General features: G+C 37.0%; 2 protein-coding genes across 7 annotated transcripts in view; one reads left to right on the forward strand and one right to left on the reverse strand.

The window, feature by feature from the left end:
* EXOC5 (exocyst complex component 5) overlaps nucleotides 1-10,171 on the reverse strand; it is a 55,754-nt gene extending 45,583 nt beyond the window's left edge. The window contains exon 1 of the mRNA XM_069092263.1: nucleotides 9,896-10,171. Coding sequence (XP_068948364.1) covers nucleotides 9,896-9,922 — 27 coding nt within the window. The 5' untranslated portion in view covers nucleotides 9,923-10,171. The remainder of the gene's footprint in view (nucleotides 1-9,895) is intronic.
* Nucleotides 10,172-10,296: 125 nt separating this feature from the next.
* AP5M1 (adaptor related protein complex 5 subunit mu 1) overlaps nucleotides 10,297-26,806 on the forward strand; it is a 53,013-nt gene continuing 36,503 nt past the window's right edge. For 5 of the 6 annotated variants that reach the window (XR_011169064.1, XM_069092268.1, XM_069092264.1 and 2 more), the window contains exons 1-3: nucleotides 10,297-10,641; nucleotides 13,883-14,522; nucleotides 17,106-17,333. Coding sequence is in view for 5 of the 6 variants with exons in the window: in XM_069092268.1 (XP_068948369.1) it covers nucleotides 10,568-10,641; nucleotides 13,883-14,522; nucleotides 17,106-17,333 (942 nt within the window). In the remaining variant the exon portion in view is untranslated. The remainder of the gene's footprint in view (nucleotides 10,642-13,882; nucleotides 14,523-17,105; nucleotides 17,334-26,806) is intronic. The other variant, XM_069092269.1, reaches the window with a different exon arrangement.

The raw sequence follows: 26,806 nt of genomic DNA on the forward strand, positions 1-26,806 counted from the left end.
CTTCTAAACATGTCTCTTTAAATTCTAACTTAGTCAATAAATTCCCTACATATTAACACTGTCAGTTTATACAGTCCATTCTCTTCATCAGAATCACTTGAGTCTGTCTTCAGACAAATTTGTTTCTTTGCTGAGTAAGTTGGGATAATATCAGCATCTCAGTTATTTTCTATTCTATTTATTTTTTTTTACTGTTTTAATGGCAAACCATGGATACAGCGACCAAATCTAACAGTATATACAGTAGAGACAAGGGAAAAATGTTTCAATATCAGTCCAATCAAGATAGGCCAATACACAGATCTGAATTTTGATGAGAAATTCAGTGTTCTCTTTTACTCTTTTGTTCAACATATTGTTCTCTTAATTTTAGCTATTTCATTCTTTATTTTTCAAATGCGTTATTAACTTCTGATTTGCATCATTCATTTCTGCCAGACTGAGTTACAAATTTTCTCCCAGTTTTTCCCCTACCCACCATCCCAAAATAGCAATCCCACAGGATATCCCCTCCTCCAATCTGCTCTCTCCCAGATGTAATGGGAATGTAAATTTTTAAGATCTTCCCTGCCCCTAGGCTAAAGTGCACCTGGAGCCTGGGGTGGGAGGCTTGTTTTTCAGCAGATACTTCTTGATTGGCCAGTGGGTCCAGAAGGTTGTTACATTCTCTGAGCCAGGAGAAGGATATTATATGTGAGGCTTTGTTTTGGGGGCTCACTTTGAGAAGTGTTCTGTGATTTGATATGGATTATGGGAAGCCGTTGTCTGGAGCACCTCCCCCCGCCCCCCCCTTTGAAAAACCCAGATGTTGATTGGGTATGGATGTAATGGCTGGACAGTTTGGAAAGCTGTCTACTTGATCTGTTTCTGTCTTGATAATTCTGCCTGTATACTTTGAAGTTCGGGGTGCTGACCTTTTTCCCCTGAACAAGGTAAACGATATATGTCTGACTGATTAAAGTAAGCTTGTTAACCCATTTTGAGTTGCTTTCCTTTATCAAAGCAGATCCAATAACCTGTGGTGGCAGCAACCCTGAGGAGGCTTGGGGTGCTTGCTGCTACACCATATCTTCTCCCATACCCCCTTTGACTTTTCCAGTAGGGCATGGTGGATCTCTATGCCCCAGTGCCTGTTTATCTTATTTCCCAATTACGTGTAAAATAGTTTTAGTAATAGTATATAGATAGATAGATATAGATTTTTTTAAAACATTTGATTTTAAAACTTTGAATTCCAGATTCATTCCCTTCCTCCCTTGTCAACCACCCTTACTGGGAAGATAAGCAATTGAGTATAGGTTGTAGCTAAAGCAAAACATTACCATAGTAGATATATTGTAAAAGACTGACTATATTTCCCTCCCACCTCCCACTTGTTCTATTCTCTACTTTGATCTCATCCCTTTTCAAAAGTGGGTGCTTCCAACTTCCCTCCCCCCCAGCCTGCCCTCCCTTCCATCATCCCCTTCCCCGCCACTCTCTTGTAGGGTGAGATACCCTATTTAGTGTGTATGTTATTCCCTCCCCAAGCCAAATTCAATGAGAATAAGGTTGACTCATTCCCTTTTGCCTTCCTGTTCTTCCCCTCCCTTGTAACCATTTTCCCTTGCCTCTTCTATATGAGATAGTTTACCCCATTCTATCTCTCCCCATCTCCTCTCATTATATTTCTCTCTCACCTCTTAATTTCACCTTTTAAGTATCACCCCTTCCTGTTAAATTGGTCCTGTGCCCTTTATCTATGTATACTTGTACACATATATACACACATTCACATATGTATTCATATTGCCCATATACCCTCATATATAGACATACACACATATTTCTATTCCCTTCAACTATTTTCATACTGAGAAATTATCAGTTACAATTATCATTTTTCCATGTAGGAATGTTAATAGTTCCAGTTTGATAAGTTCCTTATGATTTCTTTTCCCTGTTTACCTTCTCATGCTTCTCTTGCTTCTTGTATCTGAATGTCAAATTTTCTATTCAACTCTGGTTTTTTCATCAAGAATGCTTGAAAGTCCTCTATTCCACTGAATGAACATATTTTCCCCTGACATATGATACTCTGTTTTGCTGGGTAGGTGATTCTTGGTTTTAATCCCAGCTCCTTTGACCTCTGGAATATCAGATTCCAAGCCCTTCGATCCCTCAGTATAGAAGCTGCCAGATCCTGGGTTATTCTGATTGTGTTTCCACAATATTCAAATTGTTTCTTCCTGGCTGCTTGTAATATTCTCTCCTTGATCTGGGAACTCCGGAACCTGGCTATAATATTCTTAGGAGTTTTCTTTTGGGGATCTTTTTCAGGAGGTGAGCAGTGGATTCTTTCAACCTGTGTTTTGCCTTCTGTTTCTAAAACATCAGGGCAGTTTTCCTTGAGAATTTCTTGGAGGATGATTTCTAGGTTCTTTCTCTGATCATGGCTTTCAGGTGGTGCAATAATTTTTAAATTATCTCTCCTGGATCTATTTTCCAGGTCAGTGGTTTTTCCCATGAGATATTTCACATTGCCTTCTATTCTTTCATTTGTTTGGATCTGTTTGACAGCATCTTGATTTCTCATAAAGTCACTAGGTTCCATTTGCTCCAATCTAATTCTGAAGGAATGATTCTCCTTAGTGACCTTTTAAGAGTCTTAATTTTAGCTATTTCATTCTTAATTAGTTCACAGACGTGTTTCCAAACATTTCTGAATTTCTCATATTTATCATTTCTTATGGCATAATTATATTCCATTACCACATACCACAATTTGTTCACCCATTCCCCAATCAACTGGTATGTATTTTCCTTTTGGCTTTATTGGTATGAGAAAAATTATCTCACAATTGCTCAAAAATTGTCATTATCTGACAAGCATTTTGTTTGTTTATGATAGATCTGAACATATCACTGAATCTTTTAATGTTACAAAACAAATCCTCTCCTGAGCTAGTGTGAACTGCTGTACTTATAGCTGAACCCCAACCAAGATAGCTCCTTAAGCAACTCCACATGCCTGCGGCAGCTATTAATGAATGGAGATTAATACAGGGATGAGTGGAACCCAAGACTGGGGAAACCTAGGACAAGGGTCAACCTCTATCACAAATAGAGGTTAAAACTCTAATTTAACCAAGGTTTAACTTTCTTATTATTATAACTTTATTCTTTTTTCATTTTTAGTTTTTTATTGACATTTTTGGTTTGTTTTTATACCATTTTCATTTCTAAACTTTCCTCAAAACAAGTAATAAGAATTTGATTCTTGAAAGTATCCCATTCTTTTTTTATAATTTTGTCCCTGGGTTTTTACCTACTGTTTTTTTGAAACGTTTAAAATTTGCAGTCCTCAAATTTTTGGTATGTATCAAATTATGCCTAGCTTTCATCTACTTATCTTTCAGTTACTCAAATCCTTCTAATCCTAATAATCAAAACCTTCCAATATTTCCACCATTTCTATTTTGACAACCAGTTCCTCCACACTGATCACAAATAAGTTCAGGATAACAATTCCTCACCTCATTTTTCTGTAGTTTTTTATGAATGAAATTATCATGGCAGTAAGTCACTAAAACAATAAGCACTTTATGAGCAAGGGCTGTTTCATTTTTTTTTTTTGTCTACATCCACCATGACCTACTACAGAGTCTAACACATGGAGGGTGCTTAATAAATGCATAATAAATTGAAATGAAAATTAAGAATACATCAGTTGCTCTTGCTTTTTAGCAGAGTGCTCCAGATTAACACACTTTTACTAAGTGCCTTTGTGCCAGTTTCAAATGGCTGAAGTCCCTATTACTATCTGCAGGAAGTTTTATCAATTTCCTAAACTCATCATCTATGTCTTCTTCTGGCTGGGCCATGTATAAGCTCCCCCCACAATATCACTTCCTTTTTCTCTGCACTGATCATCATGCAAACATTCTCTGCCATTGTTCCCAGATTTCCTCATGTGAACACCCATTTCTGATATGTAATGATGCTGCCCCTTTTATTACATATGTTCATTCTGAATAAGAAATAACCATCCATTCCCATAATCTAACCAGGAATCATATTTTACCCTATGTCAATGATTAGGGGCTTGAATTATAGTGTTTATGTAACGATCAAGTTCATTTTATTACCTATATTTTATGCATTTATGTACAAATATATAGGGCCAAAAGTTTTATTATTACCTCCCTTTTTTGACAGAGTCCTTGGTAAATTATCAGCCCTATCAACTTACCTTCCTATGCTGCATTTGCTACTCTTATTGAATCTGGTTTGTTAGTGTTATATGTGTAGCTTTTCCCCCTCTGATTTCCCCTGCCATTTTCTTTTCTTTTTTTTTGCCTTTTGGAGGGCAATTGGGGTTAAGTAACTTGCCCAAGGTTATTACATGGCTAGTTTTTTTGTGTGGGTGTTAAGTCCTGAGGCATAAACTGAACTCGGGTCCTCCTGACTGGGGGGGGGGGGGGGGGGAGGGGAGGAGGGAGGCCTTTACTCACTGCGCCACCTAGCCGCCCCCTATCCCCTGCCATTTTCAAGTGATGCTATAAATAGTAGTTAGGTCACTAGATCAGCCCACAAAAGCCAAATACAAATCCTCCCTCTTGCACAATAACTAAAATAGTCCTTTTCGTTGTCCGTAGCATGTATTGTTATCCTCGGCTTACTATAAGCTTTAGAGTTCCTATTACTCAAGTTAACTAAAGAAGTCAATCTAAGTTAACCCAAGTTAAAGTTTCTATAGAAAAATGTCATAAAGAGTCCCAACTTGGAACATCAATTACATTCCAACTGAAATAAGATTATATCCTTCCCTTTTTCCTCCTTTTGCCTGGCTCTGGGAATGGAGCCCCAAGCTACTAGTGATCACTCTTATAGGCTGAGGCAGATTTTGAGAAAGAGCAGAAATATCTCAAATTAGTATAAATAACTGGTAACAATTCTTGGTCCCAGGGAGCTTCCTGCTCATTCCCCTTCTTTCTAAGGGTCTCAAAAATTGGCCTACCTAATTCCCTTCCTATTCCTACCACCTACTGCTTCTCTTCCCCCTGGGTTACTAAAGTCCAGCACACACCCAAACAGCTTTTCCCCTATTTTCCTGTCACTAGAGTAAACACACAGGTTTCGAAGGTTTTTTAGAATATTTCTTATTAGTAACAAATGGGGAAATGGAATAAAAAGTTTCCAAGAGGTGATGAGAGAAAATATTCCAGATACAAGAAACAGTCAATGAAAAAGTAGAAGCAGATGATGGAGTACAACAAGGCCAATCTGGCTAGTATGGCAGGGGACAGGGAGTGTAATAAGCCTGGAAAGGTAGAAAGCAGTCACATTCTGAAGAGCATTAAATACCAGAAAGAGCTTATATTTGATCCTAGAGTTAACAGGGAGCCACTGTAATTTCCAGGTGACCAGAGAGGATGGTGGGAGGGTAGTGGAAAGAATGATATGAAAAAATAATAAAAGCATTTAAGTGCTTATTATATGTCAGGCTTTGTCATGAGGTCAGAACTGCATTTAAGAAAAGTGATTTGGGACAATTCTTTGTGGTGACAAAGGGTTGGAAATTGAGGGGATATTCATCAATTGGGGAATGGCTGGACAAGCTGTGGTATATGATTGCAATGGAATACATGGACTCATGATGAAAGATGCTATCCACATCCAGAGAAAGAACTGAAGGAGTCTGAATGGAAATCAAAACATGCTATTCCTCACTTTGGTTTTTTTGTGGTTTTTTTTTTGTTTGTTTTGTTATGTGTCTTCTTTCACAACATGACCGGCATGGACTCTGGGGCCGGAGCTCTTATTCACTGTGCCACCTGGCCGCCCCCAGATGATATTATTAGTAACTTAATTTTCACTTTCTCATTGGCCACCACACACATTTATGGCTATGCACAGTAGGAAAAAAAAAACGAGAGGCAGGATACATACAAGTTTGTAGAGCAGCTAATATCCTAGTAGGATGGTCTGGTAGAGCTACAGACAGAAAGGATGCTGATCCCATCATTGATCATATGCTCCCATACTCCAGTAGACCCTTTTTAGGATCTCAAACTGCAGCAGTTATTGGAGAGGGAGAAGATTTAAGGTAGGGGGACGGATTAACAATACTCCAGGTGAGAAGTGATGAGGGTCTAGACTAATGTGACTAATATGAGTAGAGAAAGGAGGTGATATGAGAAATGTTGTGGACACAGAATTGGCAAGACTTGGTAATTAACTGGCTAAGTAAAAGTCAAGAATGAAGTAGGACTCTAATTGCAAGTCTGGGTGACTAGAAGGGTGGTGGTACCCTTAACAGAAATTGACAAGTTAGAAGACGGAATGGGTTTATGGAAAAAGGTAATGAATTCTGTTTTAGAAAGCAAAAATTTATGTGGGACATCCTGGTATAGATATTTAGCAGTTGGAGATGTAGGACTAAAACTCAGGAGAAAGTTCAGATATATAGATTTAGGAGTAATCTCACAGGAATGATAGCTGAGTTTCTAAGAGTTCATAAGTTCACCAAAAGAAAGAAGAAACCTAGAACAGAGCCCCTGTATACATACATTCACACGTGGAAGAGTAACATGAATGATATTACTGCAAAAGAGATTAAGAAAGGGTCAGACAGGTAGGGAAGAAAGAGTCATACAGAAGAAGGTAGACAACATTTTCAAATGCTACCCAGGCAAATGGACTCAATAAAAAGATCAATTGAAACTTCGAAGAATCCAATTTTAGGATTGAGAAATTAGTAGAAGGTGAGAAATGAGTAGAAGGTAAGAAAGAACAAACTATTTCTAGGTCAATAGATGGTTTTTCCTAGGAATTTGACTGTGAAAGGGAAGATATAGAGGGGACAACTGGGTCAAGGGAAAGTTTTTGAAAGGATGGGGGCATTGAATGCAGGATCTGCACATTGTTTTCCAGGTAATACAGAAGGAATCAATGGATAGGGAGAGACTGAAAATTAAGGAGAAAGAAGTGAAGAGATTCTAGACTAAAATGACTGTAATATGAAAGAAGAGAACAAGGACAAACCTGCAAGAGAAAATAGTAAGGAAGTGAATCAAGACTACAAGTAGGGGGGCTACTATTAGCCCTAAGGGCCATTTCATAAAGCAAATAAGGATAGGATAGGGAATGATGCTATAGTCACCTGAAGTGTAGAACTGGAAGATGAGGAAATGTATAACTAACTTAATCTTTTCTGAGAAGTCTAAGTTAGTGTTTGGAAAGGAGTAGCAATAAAAGAATGATTAAACAAAGGATTCAGGAAGGCAGTATAAAATTTAACTGGTTTTAGGACAGACAAAGGACAGAGATTTTGAATATATAGAGTTGACATCCTGGGAAAACAAGAAAAGTGACTAGAGGTTGTAGTGAGATGAGGTTATTATGAGAGGAATTTCTGAGTTCTAGACTACAAAAAATCAAAGGCTTATTGGTGATGACAAGAGCAAAGGAAATACTGACAAAAAGTTTTAAGCCCTTCAAAGGAGAGATAAGAATATAGATTAAGCTTTAGTTTCTTAAATTTAAAAAAAATTTTAAATGCTTTGGCAATGTAAAATTGTTTCGTTTTTTTTTTTTACTGCTACAAGGGGTTTCCAATATTGAATTATTAAAATAATCCTTCATAGTCAAATGTTAACATAAAAATGACTTTAAAACTATTTAAACTGATGAAGCAGAAAGCTAATATAAAGAAGAAAAAAAATCAAAAGTTAAGATGAAGCTTTATATGTAGGATTGCTCTAAGACTTTGGACTCACAAAAACCTCCTGTTGCTGTCATCACTAGGTAATATCAGGCAGAATCATGCTCTATGTGACATTATATCCCTTAAATGACAAGTTCCAAAACAAGAGAGAGTATTATTTTTAAGAAAAACAAAACAAAAAAACACAACCTAAATATATTTTCAATGAAATCTGGAAGACTCACCTAAGTATCTGTAGATAATATAAATATCTATTTTAACCTATAACATAAGTGCCAGGAATAGATTCAATAATTGCCAAATTTCAAGAAAAAAATGCAACAAGAGTTGTCAAACCGCAAGTACAATAATTATCAGTCAAATGCATTTTTCTTGATTTGCTCAACACCACAAATTTTGACAAGCTGAAACGAGGCACTTCAAATAACCTTACAAATACTTTCCCTCTTTCAAAAACATGCATAGTTTAAAAAAAAAAAAGTAAAAAAAAAACACTTAACTAGCTAGCATGACTACAAGGTCCTGTGCCTTATCAGATGTCATGAGGCTGTTTAACAAAATAAAATTCATTTGACATTTAAAGATTATATCATATTAAATGTCATGTAATAATATTACTATTGAGGAATTATGTAACCAAACTGATTTGAGAGGAAAAAAAATATCAACTTTTTGAGTAAATTCCACCTGATAAAACTTAGTACTGAGGTTTTGAATTTGAAATAATAAAAATTGTAATTGAGAGGGAGATTTTACAGAGATTTTGAATATATAGAGTTGACATCCTGGGAAAACAAGAAAAGTGACTAGAGGTTGTAGTGAGATGAGGTTATTATGAGAGGAATTTCTGAGTTCTAGACTACAAAAATCAAAGGCTTATTGGTGATGACAAGAGCAAAGGAAATACTGACAAAAAGTTTTAAGCATTTTACAGTCATAACAATTGTAATTGTTTTTCTTGTTGCGGCACAAATTTTCCAAACATAAATTGCACAGGTTCTCCAGTATAAAACAGTTCTTCCTCTGTCTTTGGATTTTTTTTTTTACTTATCTAAAAGGAAATCAATAAAAGGAGGGTTTCACTGGTGAAGAACCCAATCTATTTCATAAATATCATCCCTATGTCCTATCAAGTTTAAAAAAAAAAAAAAACCAACAAACCGCTAAGTAGACAAGATACCATTCAACAAAAAATAATGGGTAGAGTTGACACATTTGCTTATGCTAACATCTGACTGTTTAAACCCTAGCAGCAGTGAGCTTTTATGATGTCTTGGGCAGCTAGGTGGCCCAGTGGACTTGGAGTAAGGAAGAACAGAATTCAAATCCAACCTCAGACACTTTCTAGCAGTGTGACAGAGAGCAAGTCATTTAACCCGTTTGCTTCATTTTCCTCACCTGTAAAATGGGGATAATAGTACCTCCCCTCCCTCCCCCCTTCCCCAGGCCTGGGTTGTTATAAAGATCATATGAGATAAAAACTGTAAAGTCCTTAACACAGAGGCGGGTACACAGGCACTATATAAACGTTAGCACTATTTTGATCATTGTTATTATTAATGCTCTTTAGGATCCTTAGAACACAAGCCGTTTAACAGTTCTGCATTTCTCTCTAGTTTAATGGGAGAAAAGTAGGCCCCTCCCAAACATAAAATCTCCACCAAGAGGCTTCTACTAACAAGTGAAGATGATCAATTCCAGCCCCAAAATGTACAAACCAAAAACATGAATTTCAACTCAGAGTCAAACTGCCAGGGGTCACTTAAAACTCGGATTAGCTCTCCAAAGAGTAACAATATTTAGGGGTTCAACAAACAAGCCCCAAGGTTTCCCCAGCTTGGAGGCCGCTGTCATTTTCCCTTCCTTCCTGTATCGTAGTCAGCCCTTCCCATTTCCTCCAGTGATCTGGAAGCTTCTTTGGATCAGGGCTCAGTCTTCCATATTTCCATAAAAAGTTACGGAAGAGTCGATCATCTCTCTCGGAGACGCAGGCCCCTCCCCACTCGGGGGCCCCCTCGCCGCCCCCTGCAGTCCCAAAGACACCCCTCCCCCATTTCGCGATTCCTCGGCCATTCCTTCCCCCAACCCCTTCACGCAGGTGCTTCCCCCATCCCCCACCCCAAGGTAGGAGCAGCCGACCCAGGGAGCGCCCGGACTCCCCACCAGCTCCAGGAACTGAAAACCCACCTCGAAGAGCTCCGCCGTCGTAGCCATGCTGACTGTCCGTCGGGCTTTCGCCGCGCAGGAGGATCTCCTTTTTAATTTTCCACGCGCGGAAGCCTTCCACTTCACATGCTGCGCTTCCCTGGCGTTCTGCTCAGCCCTCCGGCTAGTCCATCACCCCCGGCACTGCCGCTGCCCCAGCCGGCCCAGCGGGGCGGGAGACCTGCCATAAAGCGGAACCACTAACGCCTCTCAGCGGCCACCTCCCAGGGCCGCCTGCGCTGCTCAGATTGTCACCGCCTCCGCACGCCGGAAGTGGTGCTACGCTCGGCGGGGCCCGGGGAGGGGGGGGGGTGGTGATGAGGGACTGGGAGGGGCAAAAGGCGAAGGGAACACTAATAGAGAATGTCAGGGGGCGTACTGGAAATTGACGGACTATGAGCCTTCCGGGCCACCATCCCGGAAGAGGAGCTACGCTTTATGGTAGAAGTTTTCCCTGGGGCTGGCCTTTCCCCCTTCACTGCGGATGTGGCATGGTCGATGCGCTGATACCATAGGTGGCAGGGGGCGACCGGCAACTCCTGGAAAGATCCCTCAGGGCCTCCACGGGGATCCGGCCTTTTGGGAAGTCTCCACTCTAGTTCTCTCTTGGCGGTAACGGAGACTGGCGCTAAGTTGGCCCATTAATCCCTAGTCATGGCCCAGCGAGCGATTTGGCTGGTGAGCCACGAACCAGGAACCCCTCAGGGTGGGACCGTGAGATTCTCCAGGTAAACGTGAGTGGGCACCCGCAGGCACCGTCATTGTTTAAGAAAATACCGATTTTAGCTCATTTTGTTCTGCAGGACCAAGCTTTCCTGAGAGGCCACACAGTCCTGATCTTTAGGTCCCCAAGCAGATGAAAATCAGACTCGGAAGACCGTATTTGCATAACGTGTTTTTTGCACGTCGTTGCTACTTATTCTTCCCTTGAACCAATGCAAAACTTTAATGCTGCTCCCTTCGTTCTAAGCTTTAGAAAGTGTTACGTTTCCTCAGTTATCCCGGTTCCTTGCACCTTACGAATACTTACTGTCTTGATGAGATAATCAGACGTTTGATTTGTGGCTTGACAAATGAGTAGAGAAACCAGTGGCACGAAAGGAGCACTAGATTTGGAGTGAGGGCCTGGATTCAGATCCCAGTTCCACTACTTACCATCGGCCTGTAAGACCTTGGATAAGTCAGTTCATATCTTTAGGCTGCAGTTAATTAACAGAACGAAGGACTACTGACAGCTGGCTGGGAGGGTGCTGGGAGTGCAGAGGTGATCAATCATGAGGGACCTATTCATCCAAATGATTAATGATTTCAAGAGATGCAAATTGAAACATTGTGTTTTTGGAGTGAGAATGAACTAGTCTACTGGTTGAATAGCCAGCCTGTTTATCCAGGTAAGCATATGAAAAATGGAAATAGATGGAAAAGTCAATATAATCAAATGAACATTTGGTTTGATGAATAATTCTGTCTTTTTCCGAAGTGAAAAACAATAATTAATTCGGCCCTAAGTTGTTTAAGGAACCACAGCAAAGTAGTAATCCTGAAAAGAGGTGGAGGGTTGATCTAGACTAATTCATTTCTAAACTTAACGGTCATTATGCATTTGTTAAGGATCTATAACAGATCAAGCACTGTGCTAGACACTGGGACTATATAAATACAAAGAATTAAAATAGCCTCTAATCAACAAAAGTTTATAGTCTAACAGGAAAAGAAATATATTTATAAGTGGATATAGAATAAATATAAATAGACAAAATATAAAGTTATGGAAGGAAAGTAATAGTAGTTGGGAAGAATTAATAAAGACCTAAGGAATGTATCGCTTGAGCTATGCCTTAAAGGAAGAAAGGGATTCTAAGAGGAGATTGTGAAATAAAACACCTTGCCAATGCAGAAATGAAAATGCTTCTTTGGTATTTGACACAAAGAATATTGCTTAGTTTTTTTTCTTTATTAAATACATTCTAAACAGGTTTAGTTTTTAATGTTTTATTAAGGTTGATTTGATTTGGAGTCAGAGGACCTGAATTTTACCACCTCTGTGATTTTGTACTAGTTATTTATATGCTCTAGGCCTCAATTTTCTCATCTGTAAAAGAGTCAAACAGTGACCTCTAAGGTCTCTTCCAGTTCTGTGATCCTATGAAGAGTGAAAATTTATATAATTCATTTTAGTAAGGTAAATAGAATGTTTTTTTTAAGTCTTCATTGCCTTCTTTTTTTTTGCTTTTTTTTGGGGGGGAGGGCAATTGGAGTTAAGTGACTTGCCCAAGGTCACATGGCTAGTAAGTGTGTCAAGGTCTTGAGGTGGCATTTGAACTCAGGTCCTCCTGACTCCAGGGCCATTCACTATTCACTGCACCACCTAGCCACCCCCAAGTTTTCATTGTTCTTACAGTAATAATTCAAAAGAAAAATTCATATGTGATTGGATGAGTTTTTCTTCACCCATTTATGTTGAAAGTTAGCCAACAATTGGCAGAATTTAGTGAGATAAATTATTCTTAACCTAGCCAACTACCCTTTTTATAGCAAAAGTTGAGTTAATGCCTTTTAAAGCCTTAGAGATAAGTAAATCAAGATTATGGCAGCTAGGAGGCACAGTAGATAGAGTGCCAGGTCTGGAGTTGGGGAGATCTTCCTGAATTCAAGTCTGGCCTCTGACACTTAATAACTTTGTGACCCTGGACAAGTCACTTACTCCCATTTTCCTCAATTTCCTTATCTGTAAAATGAGCTGGAAAAGGACATGGTAAACCACTCCAGTATCTGCCAAGAAAACCCCAGACGGGGTCACAGAGTCAGACTCGACTGAACAACAAGGACAAATCAAGGCTGTCTCAGGTCATATCTGTCCCATAGCATTTCCATTATTTTTGAACCTATTAAAATCTTGTAGTGTAAAAACCACTAGAATCAGATTTTTTAGAATCAGAAGATAGATGGGTTTCAAAGTCTGTGATTTTGGTTGTAGTCAAGAGTTCTTCATTTTTCTAAGCTTTATTCTGGGGGTGTTGTACAAGGTCTCTCTCAACTCTGACATTTGCAAGCCTTCCCAAGGAAATCCTAGAATCCACCTGAAATGCCTAAGTTGGGTCTAGAATTGATTTGATTAATTAGCCCAGTCATTTAGCATTTATTAAACACTTACCAGCCACTCTGCTAAGTACTGAAGATAAAAAGAGAGGTAACAGACAGTCCCTGCCCACAAGGAACTCACAGTGTAATGGATTTTTACCCCCTATTCAGACAAAGAATTTTAGAACTTAAAAGGACATTTGATAACCCCTAGTTCAGCACATTTGTTTTCTAGGTAAAGATACCAAGGCCTAAGGAAATTAAAAGTCTTTTCTAAAGTCATTCAGCTAGTTAATGATTATTTGGGACTGGTCTGTATTCACATAGATGGTAGCAGAGAACTTTTAAAATGAAGAATATGTAATATTTTAGAATATGTGAAAATTAAGTAAAAGTATCTTATGTATCCCCCCAAAAAATGCATTAGTCCTGTGTCTGGCATTGTATATATAAGGTATTTTTAGAATAAGAATATAAGAATAAAATAAAAAATAAGAATTTTTTAAACCTTTAGCTTTTTACTGATAAACTGTGACCTTCAGGACCAACTTTTTTTTTTTTTGTGGGGTCAGGGGAGAAGAATGTGAAGAATTGATCTTCTCTGTCTTCTACTTTTAATCTACTCATTGAATTCAAAAGTTTGAGGTCTCTATATAGAACTGGATCAGATCTCTTCCATTTCTACAACAATAAAACTATCATAAAGAAAACAAAGTTGTTCAAGTTTTCAGTTTCTAAAGTGACAACTCATCTTGTGAGAGAATAAATGAAACATAAAGGAGAGGTAAAGAATGTGTTAGGAAGTTAACATTTTTTTCCTGTTACTTCTATTTTGACTGTGAATAGACAGGATCAGGAATAACATAAGCTTTTCTTTCCTTGATGCAGAAGGTTTCCCACTGTTGAAAAACGAGCCAAAATCTTCAATGGATCAAGTTATGTGCCTCTACCAGAAGATGACCTCTTCTGTAAAGCTCTGCTTTTTGAACTCAGGTTATTGGATGATGATAAGGACTTTGTGGAGAGCCGTGATAGCTGTTCACGAATCAGCAAGGCTTCAGTCTATGGACTTCCAATAGGAGGAAGAGAACTGTGGCCTATCCTTGCCCTTCAGAAGAATGGCTTGATTTATGTTAGTGTTCCACTAGTTGAGCAAACTTTATCTACTCATCCACCACTCATTAGCATTAGTGGCATCTCACAAGCCTTTGATCTACTTTTGGGGTTGATTGAATTTCTGGACTCCGGGCCCAAGACTGAAGCTGACCTAAGTAGTAAAGTGAGCCAACTACCTGATTTGCTCTTGCATATTTGTCCATTTGGCACTTTGTTGGATGCCAACTTTTTATTAGATAATTTTAGTAATCTTTCAATAAATCAAGCCCCAAAACAACCAGCATGGAAAACAGGTACTTACAAAGGAAAGCCTCAAGTTGCTGTTTCTGTCACGGAAAAAGTTAAATCCATGCAGTATGATAAGCGGGATGTAGCAGATATGTGGCAGATCTATGGAACTATAACCTGTAAGGTGAGACTTTCTGGTGCATATTCAGTGGATCTATTTTACATATGTTGAGAAAAGTTTAAGTCCTTTACTTTGGTAAATACAGCTAGAACTTACATTTTATCTTAAGTGGTAGGCCTTAAATGCCAGAGTGGTGTGAACTATAAATTTTATCTCTAATGATGGACAAATCATGTCATTGTTTTCCACCTGAGTTTCTTGTATAAAATAAGGGTTTTGGACTAAGTGATCTCTAAGGTCCCTACAATCTTTAACACTCAGTGATTCTATTACATGCCCTACCAGTTTTCTACTAGATTTTCTAGGAGGCAAAACTGACTAATCTCTAAATTAGTACCTAAAGTCATTAAAAAGTCTTTTTTCCCCCTATTTTGTTTTGCTTTAAACAAACCATTAAATAATAATCACTCCTACTGGAATCCTGTTTAAGGTTAATGATTGTAAAAAGGCAATGGTGATGTTAATACAAACGCCAACTTTTAAAAGTGGTCGGAAATTCTATAAATAATATACTTATAAGTAAACATCTTGTAGCTGTCTTTAAATAACATTATTTTTAGATTGTTTTATTCTCAGATATCTTCCTTCAGTCTTTATGCTTTAAATCTAGACATTAATATCTAACTTATTTTAATGGTATATAGCTACTCAATATTGTTGACAACATATTAATATGATAAGATATAATGCTATGATCATTAGGCATTTCATTTTTTGGTTCACTAAAGGAACTCACTATTTAAAGGAACCTTACTTTGAAATTTTTTGTGAAGCAAATGTTTTGCTCCCTCCACCATCACCCCCAAAGGAAAAGAAAAAACAACACACATAATCTTTTTAGTGTAATTGAAAGAATACTGGATAAAGTGCCAAGAAATTTGGAAATAAGGGCTTGACGTGACCACAGACTTGACTTTGAGTGAGTCCCTTCTTTTTCTAGTCCTAGTTTCCTCTTCCTCAGGAGAATTAGGTTATCTTTATTATCCTTTTGCTAATTCAAAATACTGATCTCCCTCTCTCTCCCCCTCTCCCCCTCTCCCTCTCCTTCTCTGTCTCCCTCCCTCTTCCTCTCCCTCCTGCCTTTTGCCCTTTCCCTCCTTTTCCCTCTCTCCCTCTCTTCCTCTCTCCCTACCTCCCTCCATAGTTTATACATACATATATGCACACACATATATACATATACAAACACACATATATGAATGAAAGAGCTTAAAATAAGACGCACTTATATCTTACCAAGTGTAAGTTCTCCTTCCCCTTTTTTGGTAGGGGGAGGAAGCATATCAAGAGAATTGATTTTTATCAAGGTAGAAATTGCCCTTACCCATGTAGATTGGCAAATTTTCATTGTATATTCTTAAAAGGTTCCCTGGAACAGGAGAGGTGAAGCCTGTGTTATCACAGCTATTATGTGTCAAGGTAGGATTTGAACTCTTCCAGACTCCAAGATTGATCCTCTTTATCAGTTGCTCCATCTCTGAAATGCATTGCTTTGTTGTAAATTACAAAGATCAAGTCATCAAAATGAACATAGTAGCTAATATAACAATGAGTTATACAAGGAAACAATAGTGGCATTTTTTTCATCACTGAGAATATGAACAACTGAATTACATGCACATGCACTTAATGTTCCCCTCTTTCTTAAGTATAGCTAATTAGCGTCACTTAGTTGCTAAGGAATTAGAAAAATTAAGGGAGAGAAAAGAGAAACTATGTAGATAATAGATAGAGTAGTTAGAAAGCCAGTTTCAGGGCCAGGAAGTTTTGCTTCTGACATAAGTGAGTGTATGAATCTGACCAAGTCACTTAATCTGTGGTTCCCTTGTAACTCTGTAAGTCTCTAAAGCCCAGAGAAGGTACCTATCTATATTAGGAAGAATCCCCTATTCCAGTAAAATCACACATCTTTTCCATATCCTCAGGGGGAGAAACACGTTTTCATTCTTCTGTACAAGCCCACCTCAAATTTATTTTCATTATAAATACATCATAATCATCAGAAAGCATTTATGAAGGGCCTTTTTATGTGTGGTGCTGTACTTGATGCAGAGAAAATTGTTCATAGAGCTGTTTTCTGCCTGCGAAGTACTTATGACCAAAAATAAACACATTGATGTGAACACCCATGCAGGGTATTTAGACAGTAGATTGAAATTTTTAAAACATTTATATTTCAAGGATAAATATATTTTGGGAGCAAAAGCAGGGGTGGATCATAATATGAGTTGATATTAGGCAAAGTAGTCATTGAATTTTCATACTTAGACTCACTAAAGCAGAGAAAAGCAATTAACTCTACTCTGGTCCATCTGGAAAGGTTTCATAGAAGTAGATAAACTGTTCAGGAGACCTCAATTTGAGTCCTACTTTTGGCACTTGAACCTCACTTTTCTCATTTGTACAATGGGGATAATGCCTGTAAAGTCTACCACAGAGGGTTATTGTGAGGCTCAAATGAGAAAGTATATAAAGCATGTAAATATAAAGTATATATAAAGCACATTGCAAATTCTAAAATGTCATCTAAATGTCAGCTCTTATTGTTATTATCATCTTAGGATCTTGTTGTTTACTTTTTTTAAGTGTGATTTGGAAGGAGTCATGCCAAATGTTACAGTCAGTTTGAATCTCCCCACCAATGGATCTCCACTTCAGGATATTCTGGTGCATCCTTGTGTGACTTCCCTTGACTCTGCTGTTCTTACTTCTAGCAGCGCTGATATAAAGGATGATTCTGCATTTAGTGGGCCTTACAAATTTCCATTCACTCCTCCTTTAGAGTCATTCCACTTGTGCTACTATACATCTCAGGTAAAGTATACATACATCTGTGTATGTGTATGTGTGTGTAATATGGCTTAGTGGATAGAGATCTGGTCTCAGAACCAGGAAGACCAGATTCAGGTCCTGCCACTGACACAGTTTACATAACGCTGGACCAGTCACTTAATTTCTCAGTGCTCCTGGAAACTCTTGAAGAACAGGTGGCAATCTGCCTTGGTAAAGGGAGTTATCTATAGGGGTAGACTCACAGGCCTGATTTTTTTTTAATTACTAATCTGTATAGTTTATAGATATTGTTAATAAACAAATAATGCATGTTTGTTTCAGAGCAGAATTTAAGATAGTAGATGAATGAAAATTAAGGTTTAAAATTTCACTGAGAGTTCTTCTGAATTCTATAAACTTTCACAACATTAAATGCTCTAGCTTCAAGGTCACCTCATTTAGTTATTTAGAGCAGTGGTCTGCCACACACCCTTATCAGTAAAAAGTCTTTGAACGTAGACCCCCAGTATATGTATATATACATATATTTATAAATAACAGATATAGTACTATACTTATTAACATATCGAATATGTTGTAAAACAGTGGTGTCAAACTCAAATAGAAACAGATCCCTCTCTACCACATATTGATTTAGAATGTCACAGATAAACATTATCTATGTTTCTATGTTTTATTGTATTTTGCTAAACATTTATCAATTACATTTTAATCAAGTTCAAGCCACATTCAGGAGTTTGGCAAAATTTGATATGCCTCTTGTAAAACATGTCCCCAAAGTAAAAAATATATGCATAAAGACATATATGTATATGTATATAGACATATACATATATGTAGACATATAGACATACATGAAAATTATGAAGAATATAAATTATACACCAAAATTAAAATAAAAGATAAACGTTATTTTAAAATATTTTATTAAAAATATAAAACCCCTTTTTGTTCTCACTAATAATATGACTGATTTTGTTGTTCAGTCCAACTCTTTCTAACCCCGTTAAGTGTTTTCTTGGTCAAAATACTGGAAGGGTTTGCCATTTCATTCTCCAGCTCATTTTACAGGTGAGACAGTTGAGACCAACAGGATTAAGTGACTTGCCCAAGGTCATACAACTAGTAAGTGTCTGAGGCCAGATTTGAACTCAGGAAGATGAGTTTTTTCTCACTCTGGGGCACTGCCTAGCTTCTGTATATGACTAATTAGACTTCATTATTTTTGAAATTTTGGCTTAACCCTTTGTGATACCATAGTTCTGGTATTAGGAGCTAAATCCAGTTAATCTCAGTAGTTGGCTTTAAAGACTAGTCTAGCTGAAGAAAACACTGCACAAAAAAAATGTATATCCAATTGAAAAGAAGTACCCCATAGGCTGTACACATTTTTCAATTTCACCCACCAGTTATACAAAGATTTTTTGTTATCATTGAAATTCTGCTAGTAAATTTCTGTCTTTCCTGATGTCAGCCATTTGTTCTTGCAAGCTAATTAGAAGGTGTTGCATTGTTTTAAATAAATAGACTTGAAATCCACTTGAAATCTTCATTTGGCAGATTTTGAAATAGGTTAGGAAAATCCTTTCCAAGGTTTTTAAGTGTATAGATAGAAATTTTTATGGGTAACATTTCTGGGACAAAAGTTTAACTTTTAGATTTTTTTGCAAATCTTGATGGCCTAATATCTCAATGTACAGTATACACTTAGGGTGAGAGTCATTGTTAATATATAAATACATATATCAGATCATCTTGACAATTTTGAATTTTTTGTTTTTGCCAAGTGCTTGCCAGAACTGATTATATCTTTATTGTCTTTGCCTTGTAACTCAGTAAGATTTAGGAATAGAAGTATTAGTTCTGCCATTTTTTTGTGATTCTTTTATGCTCATTTTATGCCCTTTTATGCTCATAGAGCATTATCTTCAATTGTTTGTTTACAAGAATTTTTTAAGCCACTTGGCCATTTTTTGATGGATAGTTTAGCAAAAATTCGATAATATAATCTGTAATCCACTTAACCAAGCACATGTAGACTATGATGTATCACAATGTCCTGAAAATGGATAAATGAGTAGTTATCACCATTGATCCTGCTAAGTTGTAAAACTTCCTCATTATTTATATAATAGGTAACCTTGATTCTTTATTTGAAATAATAGTAAACACAGATAAAAGTTATATTATTTTCTTCATGACCCCCTTTTTGAAGACCATTGTGGGCTTCTTCACTTGATCCATGGTCCTATATTGTATGTCTGGCCTTAAGCAATAACATCTTATTTTGATCATAACAGATGAGAAGTTTTCCAGGAAACAGCAGTAAAAATATATTTAACAAATATTCTTTTTTTTCTTAATATATTTTCTTTTTTTTTCTAACTTTTTAACATTTTTAAAGTTTTGAGTTCCAAATTCTGTACCTCCCTCCATCCCTTTTTCCCTCTCCAAGACAGTGAGCAATTAGATATATGTCATCCATGTGCAATTATGTAAAACAATTACGTATTAGTCATTTTGTATAAGACTTGAATAAAAGAAAAAAATGAAAGTGAAAAATAGCATGCTTCAGTCCATATTCAGTCAATATCAGTTCTTTCTCTGGAAGCCGATAGTATGCTTCATCTTTAGTCTTTTGGGATTGTCTTAGATCATTGTGTTGCTAAGAATAGAGAAGTCATTCACAGTTCTTCATCAAACAGTATTGCTGTTGTGTACAATGTTCTCCAATGTTCACTATGCATCAGTTCATAGAAATCTTTCCAGGTTTTTCTAAAATCATCCTGCTTGTCATTTCTTATAGCATGATAATATTCCATTACAATCATATATGACAGTTTGTTTAGCCATTTCCCCAATTGATGGGCATCCCTTTGATTTCCAATTCTTAGCCATTGTGAAAAGAACTGCTATAAATATTTTTGTGAAAATAGATCCTTTTCCCTTTTTTGGATGTTTTTGGGATATAGACCCAGCTATTTGCTAGATTAAAGGGTACACACAGTTTCATGGCCCTTTTGTCATGGTTTCAAATTGCTCTCCAGAATTGTTGGAACAGTTCACAACTCTACCAACTGTAGACATTAGTGTCCCAGTTTTCCCACATACATTCCAACATCCAACATTTTCCTTTTTTGTCATATTAGCCAATCAGATAGGTGTGAGGTAATACCTCAGAGTTGTTTTAATTTGCATTTATCTTATCAATAGTCATTCGGAGAATTTTTTCTTATGACTATAGCTAGCTTTGATTTATTTGTCTGAAAACTGCCTGATCATGATATTCTTTGAACATTTATCAATTGAAGAATGACTTGTATTTTTATAAGTTTGACTCATTCTTTATATATTTGAGAAATGAGGCTTTTATCAGATATACTTGTTGCAGACTTTTCCCCCAGTTTTCTGCTTTCTTTGTAATTTTGGTTACATTGGTTTTGTTTGTACAAAAACTTTTTAATTTTATATAATCAAGATTATCTGTTTTACATTTTGTAATGCTCTCTATGTCTTCTTTGGTCCTAAATTTTTCCCTTATCCATAAATCTGATAGATAACCTATTGCATGCTCTCTTAATTTGCTTACTGCAGGGGTAGGGAACCTTGGGCCTCAAGGCCACCAGTGTCCCTCTAGGTCCTCAGGTGCAGCCCTTTGATTGAATCCAAACTTCCCAGAACAAATCAAGAATTTGGATTCAGTCAAAGGACTGCACCTGAGGACCTAGAGGGCCACAGGTGGCCTTGAGGCCCAAGGTTCTCTACCCCTGACTTATGGTATCTCTGTTTATATGTAAATTATGTATCCATTTTGACTTTATGTTGGTATACAGTGTGAAATGTTGGTCTAAATGTAGTTTCTACCATACTGTTTTCTAGTTTTCCCAGAAATTTTTGTCAAATAATGAGTTTTTGTTCCAAAATCTTAGATCTTTGGGCTTATTATATGCTAGATTACTATGGTCATTTACTATAATGTAATTTGTACCTAATCTGTTCCACTGATTATTAAGCCATTATCAGACTGACTATTGTTTTGATAATTACCACCTTACAACACAGTTTGAGATTGGTACAGTTAGACCACCTTCTGTCACATTTTTTTCATTGATTCCTTTGATATCCTTGAGTGGTCTTCCAGGTTAATTTTGTTATTATTTTTTCTAACTTTAATAAAATAATTTTTGATAGTTTGATTGGTATGGTACTGAATAGATTAATTTAGGTAGAATTGTCATGTTTGTATTATTGACTCAGCCTACCCATGTGCAGTTCATATTTTTTCATTTGTTGAGATCTGATTTTTATATATGAAAAGTATTCCTATGGTTCCTGAGTTGTCTTAGCAGGTAGACTCACAAGTATTTTATATTGTCTACAGTTATTTTGAATGGAATTTCTCCATCTCTGTCTGCTGGATTTTGTTGGCAGTATTTAGAAATGCTGATGATTTATGTGAATTTATTTTTTATGCTGCAACTTTGCTAAAGTTATTAATAATTTCAAGTAGTTCTTTAGTTGATTCTCTAGGATTTCTAAGTATATCATACCATCTACAAAAAGCCATAGTTTTGTTTTCTCGCTGCTGTAATGCCCAGGGGTGGAGTAGTATTTGATTGAATTACACTTGGTGAATGCTGTCTTTTGAATTATGCTATATTTTCATTTTCTCTGTTCTTAATTTGTCACTGAACAAAATAGAGAGCAGCTATGCTGGTATTTTGAACCTTGGGAAGTTACCTTTGCTTGGCAATCATAAGTAAAGTACATTCATTTGGTCAATCACAGAGCACAAAAAAGTCAAAAGTTTCCCATCCTTGGATTACAACTGAATAGGCCATCTACCCCAGAGTTACAACAAGTTTAAGCATAGCACTTAATATCCAAATGGAGGTCTTTTCTTCATCTTGACAGGAAGCAAGTTCTCAGCAATCTTTGTTCCTGGGGAGACAAAGCTTAGCAAGGCCACAAGATACATTGCCAGTGTCTTCATTAATTCATTCTCTGTCTGCAGAACAGTCCTAGGACCCCTGAAAACATTAGCAAAATCCTCTCCCAGGATTTCTGTAAACATACAACAAAGAAAATCCTTCTTCAGGCCTTCTGAACCAACAGCAAGGTTCCAAAGCCTCTGCAACAACAGCATTGGCCTTCACCAGTGGGCACAATTCACTCTGTGTGCAGAACAGTCCCAGGAGCACTGAACCAACAGCAAGGTTCCAGGCCCTCTGCAACAACAGGACTGTCTTTCTCCAGTGGACGAATCTGGCAAAACAACATCAAAACAGACAGACAAAGTACCAGCATAACAGCCATGTCTCCTCAGTCCTTGGCAGCTCTGGGTGGCAGCTCTCAAAAGTCCTGGGCAATTCGAACTGGCTCTCAGCAATCCTCTCCGTTTCTATCTGCTTTCACGATGCTGCAGTGCTGCTTCCAAAAAATTCTTCTGCCTTTCTCTTTGCTTGTGTCTCTCTAAATTCACGTCACCAGTTCAGCTCTCTCTTTTCACTTCAACAAATCCATCCCACAAGTAGGATTCACAAGTTTTGGGTTTTAACACAATCATTCTGAAAACCAAGCCAATACAGGGGGATCTTTAAATTCCATTACTATGACAGCTGCCTATTCTAATTCCTTTAATTTATTTTTCTTATTGCTATAGTTAACATTTCTAGTAAAAGATTAAATAATAGAGGTGATAATGGGCATCCTTGCTTCACCTCTGATTGTACTGGGAAGGCTTCTAGCTTATCCACATTGTAGATAATGCTTGCTGATGATTTTAGATAAATAGTACTTATCATTTTAAGATAAGCTCCATTTATTCCTGTGCTCTCTAGTTTTTTTTATTATTTTTTAAATTTTATTTTATTTTTTTTATATTTTTAAGCAATCAGGGTTAAGTAACTTGCTCAAGGTTACACGGCCAGTTATTTCTGGGTGTGGTGCTGAGTGTCTGAGCCCGGGATTCGATCTCCAGGTCGTCCCAACACTGGAGCCGGTACTCTTACTCGCTGAGCCACCTGGCCGCCCCACTCTCTAGTTTTTTTTAATAGGAATGGGTGCTATATTTTGTCAAAAGCTTTTTCAGCATCTATTGAGATATATGATTTCTGTTGGTTTTGTTATTCATGTGGTCCAATATTTTTCCTAATATTGAACCAGCCCTACATTACGGACATAAATCCCACCTGGTCATAATGTATGATCCTTATGATATAGTGCTATAATTTCTTTGCTAATATCTTATTTAAAATTTTTTTATCAATATTCATTAGAAAAATTGGTCTATAATTTTCTTTCTGTTTTGGTTCTTCCTGTACCATATTTATGTTATAAAAGGAATTTGATAGGACTCCACCTATTTTTCCAAATAGTTCCTATGGTATTGAGATTAATTGTTCTTTAAATGTTTGGTAACTTTCACCTGTTAATCCATCTGGTCCTGGGAATTTTTTCATAGGAAGTTCGTTGATGGCTTGTTCAATTTCTTTTTCTAAGATTGGGTTATTTAAATATTTCTTCTTCTGTTAATGTAGATAATTTATATTTTTATAAATATCCATTTCATTTAGATTGTCAAATTTATTGGCATATAATCAGGCACATTATCTCCTAACAAATGTCTTAATTTCCTCTTTGGGGGTGAATTTGCCCCTTTCATTTTTGATATTAGTAATTTGGTTTTTTTCTTTCCTTTTTTTAATCAAATCTACCAATAGTTTGGCTGTTTTATTGTTTTTTTTTTTCATAAAACCAACTTCTAGTTTTAATTCTATTGATTTTTATTTTATTTTAGTTCTATGATTTTCTTTCAATTTTATTAATCGCTCCTTTGATTTTTCAGGATTTACAATGTGTATTTAATTGGGAATTTTAAATATTTTCCTTTTCTTTTTTTAATTTATTTTTAGTTTTCAACATTCATTTCCACAAGATTTTGAGTTACAGATTTTTTCCCTGTCTTTCCCCTACCCCCCACCCCAAGATGGAAAGCATACTGAATATCCCTTGCCCCAATCTGCTTTCTCTTATATACTCCTCCATTCCCCCTCTAACTTTCTGGTAGGGCAAGATGGATTTCTATACTCTAGTGCCTATATATCTTATTTCCCAGTTGAATGTAAAAAACAATTTTTTTAACATTTGTTTTTCAAACTTTGAATTCCAGATTCTTTTTCTTCTCACCTACCCCCACTGGGAAGATAAGCAAGTCAATGTAGGTAGTCCATGTGTAGTTACGCAAAATGTTTCCATAGTAGTTATATTATGAAGGACTAGTTATATATCCCTCCAACCTACCCCGTCCCCCACTTAATTCTATTTTCTACTTTGACTCTGTCCCTTTTCAAAATATGTGCTTCTAATTACCCTCTCCCCCAATCTGCCCTCCCTTCTATAATCCCCCTCTTATCCCCTTCCCCACTACTTTCCTGTAGGGTAAGTGAAATGCCAAGCAAAGGCAACTTCCCAAGGTTCAAAATACCAACATAGGTGCTCTCCATTTTATTCAGTGAAAAATTAAGAACAGAGAAAATCAAAATATAGCATCATTCAAAATACAGCATTTGCCAAGTGTAATTCAATCAAGTACTACCCCACCCCTGGACATTATAATTCATTTAATCAATCCCCAAAACCCTCTTCTAAGTACTACTCCACCCCTAGGCTGTACATTCATTTAGTCAACCACAAAGCCCCTCTTCTCAAATGGAGATTAGTTTCCTATCATAAGTAAAGTATATTCATTTGTTCAATCACAGAGCACAAAAAGGTCAAAAGTTCCCCACCCTTGGATTACAACTGAATAGGCCATCTACCCCAGAGTTACAACAAGCTTAAGCACAGCATTTAATACCCAAAGTTCTGAGGTCTTTTCTTCAGCAATCTTTGTTCCTGGGGAGACAAAGCTTAGCAAGGCCAGGAGATAGATGGCCAGTGTCTTCATTCATTCTCTGTCTGCAGAACAGTCCTAGGATCTCTGAACCAACAGCAAGGTTCCAAAACCTCTTCAACAACACTTCTGTCCTTCACCAGTGGACAGAATTCACTCTCTGTCTGCAGAACAGTCTCAGGAGCTCTGAACCAACAGCAAGGTTCCAGTGCCTCTGCAACAACAGGACTGTCTTTCTCCAGTGAACAAATCTGGCAAAACAACATCAAAACAGACAGACAAAGTACCAGCATAACAGCCATGTCTCCTCAGTCCTTGGCAGCTCTGGGTGGCAGCTCTCAAAAGTCCTGGGCAATTCAAACTGGCCCTCAGCAATCCTCGCAGTCTCTCTCTGCCTCCAAGATGCTGCTTCCAAAAAGTTCTTCTGCATCTCTCTTTTCTTGTGTCTCTCTAAATTTATGTCACTAGATCCTCCCAGTTCAGCACTCTCTTTTCACATCAACAAGTCCATCCCACAAGTGGGATTCACAAGCTCTGGGTTTTAACACAATCAAACCAAAAACCAAACCAATACAGGGGGATCTTTAAATTCCATTACTATTACAGTAAGACGAGTGTGTATATTATTCTCCCCTTAAGACAAATTCAGTGAGAGTAAGGTTGACAAATTCCCTTTCACCTTCCTGCTCTTTCTCTCCATTGTCACAGTTTTCTCTTGCCTCTTTTATATGAGATAATTTACTCTATTCTATTTCTCCCTTTCTCCTTCTCTCATTGTATTCCTCTCTTACCTCTTAACTTTATTTTTTATATATCATCCCTTCCTATTCAATTGATCCTGTGCCCTCTGTCTATATATACATGTACACACATATACACACACTCATATATGTATTTATATACACATATACCCTTCTATACGTATATATATACACACACACACGCACACACATACATATTCCCTTCAACTATCCTCATACTGAGAAAAGTCTCTTGATTTACAATTATCGTTTTTCCATGTAGGAATGTAAATATTTCAACTTTAATAAGTTCCTTATGATTTCTTTTTCTATTTACCTTCTCTTCCTTTTTGTATTTGAAAGTCATATTTTCTGTTCATATTCTTGGTTTTAATCCTAGCTCCTTTGACCTCCAGAATATATTCCAAGCCCTTCCATCCCTGAATGTAGAAGTTTCTAGATCTTGTGTTATCCTGATTGTGTTTCTACCATATTCAAATTGTTTCTTCTTGACTACTTGTAATATTTTCTCCTTGATCTGGGAACTCTGGAACCTGGCTATAATATTCCTAGGAGTTTTCTTTTTGGGATCTTTTTCAAGAGGTGATTGGTGAATTCTTTGAATTTCTACTTTGCCCTCTGGTTCTAGAATATCAGGGCGATTTTCCTGGAGAATTTCTTGGAGGATGATTTCTGGCAGGTAGTCCAATAATTTTTAAATTCTCTCTCCTGGATCTATTTTCCAGGTCATTTTTTTACATTGCCTTCTATTTTTTCATTTGTTTGGATGTTTTATAGTATTGTGATTTCTCTTAAAGTCATTAGCTTCCTTTTGCTCCAGTCTAATTTTGAAGGAATGA

Source organism: Petaurus breviceps, unplaced genomic scaffold, assembly GCF_028583685.1.
Source record: "Petaurus breviceps papuanus isolate PSGF00001 unplaced genomic scaffold, PetGlider_PUasm1.0 189, whole genome shotgun sequence".
NCBI classification, from domain to species: Eukaryota; Metazoa; Chordata; class Mammalia; order Diprotodontia; family Petauridae; genus Petaurus; species Petaurus breviceps.